The sequence below is a fragment of the Podarcis muralis genome, chromosome Z, assembly GCF_964188315.1.
Source record: "Podarcis muralis chromosome Z, rPodMur119.hap1.1, whole genome shotgun sequence".
NCBI lineage: Eukaryota > Metazoa > Chordata > Lepidosauria > Squamata > Lacertidae > Podarcis > Podarcis muralis.
The window spans coordinates 17,012,273-17,021,388 of record NC_135673.1 but is presented as its reverse complement, the minus strand read 5'-3'; the positions used below and the strand labels follow the sequence as shown (position 1 = coordinate 17,021,388).

The window sequence follows — 9,116 nt, the reverse complement described above, 5'->3', positions numbered from 1 at the left end:
GCGGGGATTCGAACCGCCAACCATGCGATCGGCAAGTCCTAGGCACTGAGGTTTAACCTACAGTGCCACCCACGTCCAATGAAAGTGCCTAGCAGCACCCAATAATAATAATAATCAACAACCAGAATCGTAAGTTGGAAGATGTCCCAAGGTGTCATTCCTGCAATGCAGGAATCTTTTGCCCAACATGGGGCTTGAATCAATGACACTGAGATTAAGAGTCTCGCAAAGAGAGCACTAAACGTAAGAACATAAGAGCTTGCTGGATCAGGCCAATGGCCCATCTACTCCAGCATCCTGTTCTCACAGTAGCCAACCAGAAGCCCATTATGGGAAACCTGAAAGCAGGACCCATGAATAACTATGAATTTGTCCAATCTTCATTTAAAGCAGCGTTTCCCAAACTTTGGGGTTTTAGACTACAATTCACTGTTCTAGCTAGCTAGGGATAATGGGAGTTGTAGTCCAAAAACAACTGGAGTTTGGGAAACCCTGGTTTGAAGCCATTCAGGTTGGTGAGGATCGCCACCTCCTGGGGGAGGGAATTCCACACTCCCATTTCTGCCCCTCCCACTGAGTATATAAAACAGTTCAAAACAAGTTGCTGTTAAAACCATACAAAGTATATTTTGACAAGTGTTTTTTCCCCTCCACCCATCAAACAATAAAGAACCAACAACATTAGCAGCAGCAGCTTCGAAAAAAAGAACATTTACTTCCCCCCAGCATTCCTAAGCCAGTCTCGACGACGAGAGTCTCAGCCAGACCCCAATTTCTGGACTATCTCTTTTAGGATGTTCAGTTGGGGCCCTCCGTCGCCAGGGAGGCAGCCAGCCTTGCTTGGGAAGGGTGTCTCAAGGCCCCCGCAGGAAGGCAACCTCCCTTCTCTATGGGGCTCAGTGATGGAGGGGTTCATCTCATTGCTAGTGTGTAAACGTGGTAGATTTCGTCAGGAAAATTCTCCTGCTTCTCCTGGGCCAGCAGGTTGAGGCCAGCACAGCGGATGATCTTGCAGACAACATTCAGGTCCCGGCAGACACTGCTGTCCACGTCGTCCATGATGACCCCTTCCTGGGCCATATTGTCCTTGATGACTATGATGCCATTGGGCTGCAGGCCCAGGCGGCAGCGCTTCAGGAAGCTGGAGAGGTGGTCGTCTGTCAGGTGCCCTGTTTTTAAGAGCATAAGAGCATTAAGACTCTGGCTACTAGAAATTCTTAAATAAAAGGTATATCGGTGGGGCAAAGACAATAAAAGAATCTTCTTATACGCTACAGCTGCCGCTAGACTATTGATTGCCAAAAATTGGAAATGTGAAGAAGCACCATTAGTGATAGATTGGCAATGTAAATTATTTGAATTTATTAATTTTATTAATAAATTCAAATAATTTTTGAATTTATTAAATTAGCGAAAATGACGGTAACAATTAGAATGCAATCAAATCAGAATCTGAAACCAGAATGCAAATGTGTAGAGGAATACATGGCTAATAGGTACTCCAACAAAGACCTATTGATCTCACAAAGTTAATATAGAACACAAGAATAAATATTTAATAAATAAATTATCAAAGTACAAACATAGTAACAAATTTTAAAACAAAATTAGGAAGTCACACACGGGTGGAGGGAAGTCTTTGAGTCACGAGGGGGGAAAGTATGAGATAATTAAGTATAAAACTAAATGTGGATTTACAATGTACTATAATAGAAAATGTGAATGTATAAATTATAAGAAATATGAAATTCTATGTAAATATTATGTATATGCATTGGAACATCAATAAATGGTTTATGGAAGAAGAAGAAAAAGACTCTGGCTGCTGGATCAGGCCAGTGGCCCGCCTCTACTCCAGGATCCTGTTCTCACAGTGGTCAACCTGATTGATGTCCCCTAAAATGAAAACCCCAAGCAGGACCTGAGCACAACTGTATTCTCCAGTTGCAGTTCCCCATTATTTGGTATTCAAAGGTAGACTGTTCTTGTGCATGGGGGTTCTGCTCTCACAAAAGACCTCTCTATATGAAGAGCCCTGCTGGGCCAGGCTAGAAAGGGCCCATTTTATCCTGCACTCACAGTGGCCAACCAGATACCTCAGTGGAAAGCCTGCAAGCAGGGCCCATGCACAAGTGCACTCTTTCCTCCTGGGGTTCCAGCAATTGGTATTTAGAGGGCTGCTTTTGACTGTGGGGGTACAGCAGAGGCATCTTATAAGACCATCTAAGTTGGTGAATATCACTGTGGGAGGGAGTTCCATAGTTCAAACTATGCTCTGTGTGAAGAAGTCCTTTCTTTTCTCTGTCCTGAATCTTCCAACATTCAGTTTCATTGGACAACAACCTTAACCTAAAAGGCAGTGGCTGGAATCCAATGCTGTGATAATTAAGCGTCTGAACAGTACAAAGGGGACAGATTGAGGCAGCGTGGGTTCAAACCTCTCTGCTCAGCTCTGAAGTAACCTTAGGCTGTTTGCCCTCTCTGACAAGCCTACCTCACAAGCCTGTTGTGAGGAAAACAGAAAGGACGTTGAAGGAGGGACATTTACACTGCCCTTTAAATTCTTCAGAGAGAGTTAATTGATGAAATGAGATACCTTTCGTGTCTCTATCCTAGGCTCCAATCACATTATGCATTTAAAGGACTGCCACTTAGAGCAGTCATGGTTCCCTGACAATTAATCTTGGGAACTGTAGTTTGTTCAGAGTGCTGAGAGTTGCTAGGAGGCCGGAAAAAACCCTCACAGAGCTACAGCTTCCGGAGTGATTTAACAATCCATCCTCCTTCCTCAGGGAACCCTGGGAATTGTAGCTCTGTGAGGGGGGCAATAAAGTTCTAGAAACTCTCAGCACCTTGAACTACAGTTCCCAGGATTCTTGGGTGGGGGGGCAGAACGCCTTTTAAAGAGGTACTGTAGCATTTTAAATGTGCAGTGCAGATGAGACCTTTTGCCAGTTGTACCCAATGGCAATCCCATTTGGAGTAGACTCGTTGAAGTCAATGACTAAGATTAACTGAGGTTCACGGATTTCATTAAGGTCTACTCTGAGACAGAGAAAGTAAGCTGGATACACAACCCTTCTTTTACAGGTAGCGGAGGGAGACTCTTACCTATCACCCACTGGATCCAGATGACGTCGTAGGCACTGGGCTCGGGGCTGAAGTCCTGCAGGCCACAGCAGTAGTAGTTCCTGACACGCCGACCCTCCTCACCCAGGTAGGTCCGGGCCTGGTTAAGGAAGTCCGCTGTGACATCCACCATGTCCACCGTTCCGAAAAGTGGCAGCAGGAGCCGCTTGGTAATCCGGCCAATGCCAGCCCCACAGTCCAAGGCACGGGAGGTCCCTGTCCTGTTAGGCTCATCCTAGACAGAAATTAAGTTAATGAGGGCTAGAACCTTGAATGCCTCTCAACGCTTTCAGAAACAGGGTCTTTCATTGTTTCCCCCCCCACACACACACCCTTCTCTGTTATACTGCATCTGGCAAGATGGCATCCATGTTTGCAGATACAGCCTGCATTTCCCCAGGTTTCAGGCAGGGAACAATGACCAGCCCTGGGGATTAAACCTGTGAAGTTCCTCATGAACAGCAGGTATTCTAATAGTAAAAAAAGCACTGGGTAACTCCCAGTGGCGTAGCGTGGTTGTCAGCACCTGGGGCAAGGCAAGTAATTTGCGCCCCCTAACCCGTGGATTTGCGCCCCTAACCTGTGGATTTGCCCTAACCCCAGATGTTGCGCCCGGTGCGGCTGGCCCCCCCTGCACCCCCCATGCTACGCCACTGGTAACTCCCCGTGGTGGCACCATCACCAAGGCCTCACCAGCTTATCGTAATCACAATTTTGCCCAATATGCATTTTGGCAAAGGACTCTTAGCCTAATACAACAGGGACAGGTGCACCTCACTAGAAAGTGCATTCTGCAGATAGGGAGCCACCACCAAAAAGGCCCTGCCCCACAATGATGGGAGTTTGAATCTAACAATATCTGGAGGGCTACAGGTCAGCCATCCCTGCCAGAGATTCTGCAGTCAACTCGGCTTCCTTGGAGGTTTTCTAGCAGAGCTTGGATGGCCGTCTGTCAATGACTCTTCTGCTGTGATCCCTGCATTGCAGGGGGTTGGACTAGATGACCCTCCCAACGCCACTATTCAATGATTCACTGCTTTAAAGGGGGGGGGAAATAAGTATTTCCCACGCTCCCCCTAAACCAGCCTTGGCCAACCTCCAGATGTTTTTGACTACATTTCCCATCAGCCCCTGCATTATTTGGCAGGGCTGGTTCAGGCTGCTGGGAGATGTAGTCCAAAATATCTGGAGGAAAGCAAGTAACCCCAGGCTGCTCCTGCTCAGCTTGGAAGAGAGAACACCTTGCTTACCAGCAAAAAACGGAGCAGGAACTTTTTGGAGCTGTCGATGTCGATGCTGGAGATGTGCCCATAGCCCCCCAGCATCCCATCCACTGTTGCGGGGATGTCCTTCCAGTATTTCTTGGCCTTGGAGTAGAACTCCTTCTCGTTCTCCACAACGTCGCTCGCCATCGGCACCTTTCTTCTCAAGGAGAAACCAAAGCAGGCCAAAAGGTGTTCCCTTTGACAGAGAAGAGGAAGAAAGGTGTGAAAGGGATTGGGGAACAGAGACCCTTAAAATTCGTTTCCAGTTTTCTTAGGGAAATTACTTCACAGATGGCATCGCGATGCTTTGCAAATGTCAAAAAAATGTTGTCTTCTATGTCACCTAAATGTTGGAAGGGTTGTGATAAACTTAGTACATATTATCATTTATGGTGGGAACGTCAACTGGTCTTTGGGATTTAATTTTGGCAGAAATGATACATAATACTGAAGAAACTATTGATCGTTGTCCTACTGAATATTTTTTGACAATATCAGTGTAGATATATCGTCAAAAGAATTGGTCTTATATATATTGGTCTTATATATTGATATATATATCAAGGAAGCTCGAATAGTAATTGCAACAGTCCAAAATCTTACACTGGCTGCTTGGAGTCACTTTCGCTCCATAGGGCGCACCGGACCATAGGGCGCACCTAGATTTTAGGGGGGGGAAATAAAGGGGGGAAATTAACCTCTCCAGCTGGGAGAAGCTGCATGCAGCTTTGTTTTTAGCCGTGGGGCTGGGGTGGGGGAAGCCCGAGCTTCCCCCGACCCCAAAACCTCGCCGCCGCTCCTGGGGCTTGCGGGGCTGGGACGGGGGATGCTCGAGCAACCTTGCCACCACGCTCAGAAGGCTTGCGGAGAACAGGCAGCTATCCGCAAGCCTTCTGAGCATGGCAGGAGTTCCCGCCGGGCTCCGCAGGCTTGGGGAGAGCTGCCCGAAGCCCGGGGTGCCAGCGCCGCGCTCCCCAGACTTTGGGCTGCAGGCAGCTGTCCGCAAGCCTGCGGAGCCCGGCGGGAACTCCCGCTGGGCTCCGCAGGCTTGCGGATAGTTCCTGAAGCCTGGAGAGCGAGAGGGGTCGGTGCGCACTGACCCCCCTCGCTCTCCAGGCTTCAGCGAAAGCCTGCATTTGCTCCATAGGACGCACAGAGTTTCCCCCTTCATTTTTGGAGGGGGAAAAGTGCATCCTATAGAGTGAAACATACAGTAGCTATAATAGAGAAAATCACGTGTTATTTTAGATTTTGACAAGAACTAGAACCTCCAGATCCTTCTCATATGATTTGGCACTCTAAACACAGTAGAGTGGAACCACCATTTTCAGGATGACCCTCATCACAAGCATGGCAAATCTGGAACTACACTTGATAAATCTGGTAACGCTGAAAGTCATTACCTGAAGTTTATTATTTTGACCCATGTGCAACTGTACTCAGATTCCACGTGCCCATCTCATAGTTTTATATTTTTGACCTGTGGCTATAACTGTTCTCTGCGTTGCATGTAAAATTAAATAATCTTTACAAAAGAAAAATAATAAGGTGCTAGCATAGTGACCCCACCCCCCAACCAACAGGCCCAGAATGCAAAAGGGAATTTAAAGAGATTCCAAGAGAGCAGGTGATGTTCAACCCGCCCCGTTAGATATGTACAACCCTGAAGGATGAGATCTCGAGCTAAATATATACATGGCTCCGTAGGGCGTGCCCTACACCAACCCAAACATGGAATCAGGACGATCGGTTGCCAGAAGTGTTCTTAGCTTAGCTCAAGTTGAGGCACTCACCAGGTTGTGAGATGGACAACACACACACACACACACACACCCCAGCTGTAGTATCTGTAATCAGAATCACAGAACTGTAGAGAACCCAAAATTCAACTAGTCTGGCAGGTAGGTTTGTGGCATGTTCATTTACTAGAGCCCTTAGGTCCACTCAAGAACTATCCAATTGTTCCTCACCCTCCAAAATCTCGGTTTTTAAAACCAAACCCTGGATGTTAATTCTGTGCTAGACGAAGACCATCTTGGCTGCGAGGCCTGGAAGACCAGCTGCCTGCCTTGCAGAGCTTTTCCCACCTGGCCTGGCAGGGTGGGGCCCTGAATGACTCCAGCTACAAAAGCTGAGGCTGCTGAACAGACTTTTGGGCTGGGGTAGGAGGCTTTGGTTGGGAAGGTTGTTGCTATTATTGCTATTAATTATTTGTACCTTTATTTTAGATCTTATTATGATTTATGTGGAAATCATTTGATTTGGTTGTGTATTTTTTGCATGTTTTATTTACGACAACTTTTGTTGTCATTATGAGGTTTTTTCATGTTTGTACGCTGCCTTGAACATGCCTCAACTAATGGAAAGGAGGCATACAAATAAAATTATTTGTACATGCTAGCAGGGCAAGAGGACTCTTCAGCCCATCCATTCTGTGATGGACAATAAAGAGTCGATTCTGGTTAACGCCTGGCATGCGTGAGGGGTGTGCCAAGGAACCTCGTGGGGAAGAGGTGCATAGGGAGCGCTTCTGTACACATACCTAGCCCTATATAGCATATTTGATGTTTATGGTCTGCAAGCCAAAGAAACGGGTTTGTGCTAAATATACTTACGTTCTTAATCTACTTAAGTTCTAACACCAAAGTTCTATTTTACACATGAACTTCAGCTATGTGGGTTTTGTAAAAAAGATTGAATCAGGCAATTTTTGATGCAAACTGGAATAATTTGGATAGGGTAATTCACATCAGAAAATGTCCAGCTGACACCCAGAAAACTTTGCAGCACCTTCGACAATCACCTAATTTACCATAACTATCTTGCTCTTATTTAGTCAACAGCGCAGCAACAACAGTCAACTTTGAAACTACTAATCTTGCCTGATGTTGCATTTGCAATTGACATCTTTTTGCAAATCCTTTCACTGTTATGGGTGTGAGCTAAAGGCCTTGCTGAATAAATGTATTTTCAGCTGGCACGCCAAAATCCATCAGGATTGAAGCCAGTAAAATCTGAGGGGGAGGTCTTGTTGCCTCATCTAGTACTTGAACTCTGCATCAATTTGTTGCTACTCTTGAACTTCTGGAAATGGAAGCTTTTCTGCGGGAAAAATGTAAGTTAAATGCACACTTTTTCATTCTACATACTTAGCAGAAATGTTTTAGTAGGCGCAAAAAAAATGAAATAGTACAATGAAGGCACCTGCTGTTATGTCAAGAGGCAGGGAGTTCCAAAGTGTGCGTTACAAATGTGGAACATGCGTTATGTGGCACGTGTAACGGTGCCAGTTCCACAGAACAAAGTGGTTGCACATGCACTAACATTAACCACAATTCATGTTAAGTATAGTTCCTTAGAACACATGAATTTGAAAGCACTTGTTTGCCAGTTTAGCACCAACTTCCCAAAAGAGAGTTTACAACTGCAAACAACACACTAGCATTTTTGGCCCTCTTCACACACTGCCTTGCATACAGAAAACAGTTAATCTTGCTTTTATTTGACAAATATAATAATTATATAAATATTAATGGCATTACTTATAATTATTAGATGAATTACTATTCGTATTAATAGTAATAATGAATTGGTTACTTTTGTGCCACAGCAACACAAAGCGACCCTTTTAAGCAAAACAAAAAACCCACGTGAACATTTAAAAACCACCCTCAGCTGCTTGGAGAAAAGGGAGGGATATAAATGTAATTAATAAATAAATAAATCACTACCCATTTCCTGGTGATCAAACTATATGAACTTTATAAACTATGTCTATATTGGTGCATGGAGCGGGGGAGGGCATTCACCTTAACTTTTGAACCCTAGCACAAAGGCGGTGGAGACTAAAGAAGGAGGGTTATCCAACGGGCTTTTGTGGGTTCCCTTCCTGCACCAGCCGTAGCTCCCTCCAGAACAAACCCTTACTAGGAAAGATTCCCCCCCACTTCCCTCCCCCGACAACCCATGAGCCACGTGGACTGCAATTCTCTTTTTCCCCCGCCTCCGAAGCAGTCACTTCGGCTCTCTGTGTAAACTCACCCCACCGAGCGCCGGCTTCCCTTGCGCGCGGGCGCTGCGGCAACGTGCAAGGAGGAGGAGGAAGAAGAGAAAGGGGAACCTAATAGTGGGAGGGCACTGGGAGGGGAGGTGTCCAGGCAGGCCTCTTCTGCGAAGCTTCCTTCTCCTCCAGGCTGGGAAGCCTCTCTCGCGCTCTCTCTCTGCTATTCAGGCAGCTACAGGTCTCGCCTCCCCGTCGCTGGGCATTGGGCCCCACAATCTCCTCCCTCTTCGGCACGCAATTTCCTTACATAGAGCGCATGGAGGTGCTCCCGAGGAGGCGGGAGGAGGAAGAAGCCGACCAGAAGGGTGGGCCGGCGGGATGCTGGGGGCGGAGGCGGGGGCGGGGTCCGTTTATATTCCCTCGGCCGGACGCAGGCATCGCTGGGGGGGGGGGGGCGGGGGGGCGGCAGTGCGGCCCCGCCCTCCCTTCACAAAGGGCTGCACCACAGCTGCGCGCGCGCGGGAGGGCGCGCGATTTAGGATCCCCCGCCTGGTTGCACGCGCTCCGTTACGCTGTGTATACCCACACGCTGAAACATACACAAGCAATTTAAAAAAAAAAAAAATTGTTCATTATGATAGTTGTTGCTATTGCTACTGCCTTTATTTTTATATCCCTCCTTCTTTCCAGACCGGGACTCAAGGCGGCTGGCAAACATC

The 9,116-nt window shown here is 46.8% G+C and overlaps 1 protein-coding gene across 4 annotated transcripts; it reads right to left on the bottom strand.

Moving 5' to 3' along the window:
• Nucleotides 1-601: 601 nt before the first annotated feature.
• NTMT1 (N-terminal Xaa-Pro-Lys N-methyltransferase 1) lies at nt 602-8,823 on the bottom strand. 4 transcript variants are annotated; one of them, XM_028715337.2, is made up of 4 exons: nt 8,705-8,823; nt 4,380-4,590; nt 3,112-3,364; nt 602-1,169 (listed from the first exon to the last, which is right to left on the bottom strand). In XM_028715337.2, the coding sequence occupies exons 1-4, from the start codon at nt 8,713-8,715 to the stop codon at nt 913-915; spliced, it is 732 nt and encodes a 243-aa protein (XP_028571170.1). In that variant the 5' UTR covers nt 8,716-8,823; the 3' UTR covers nt 602-912. The 4 variants fall into 4 exon arrangements, with proteins under 4 accessions (XP_028571170.1, XP_028571172.1, XP_028571173.1 ...); XM_028715339.2 differs by lacking the exon at nt 8,705-8,823 and adding an exon at nt 8,436-8,605; XM_028715340.2 differs by lacking the exon at nt 8,705-8,823 and adding an exon at nt 8,204-8,346.
• Between the last annotated feature and the right edge of the window lie 293 nt (nt 8,824-9,116).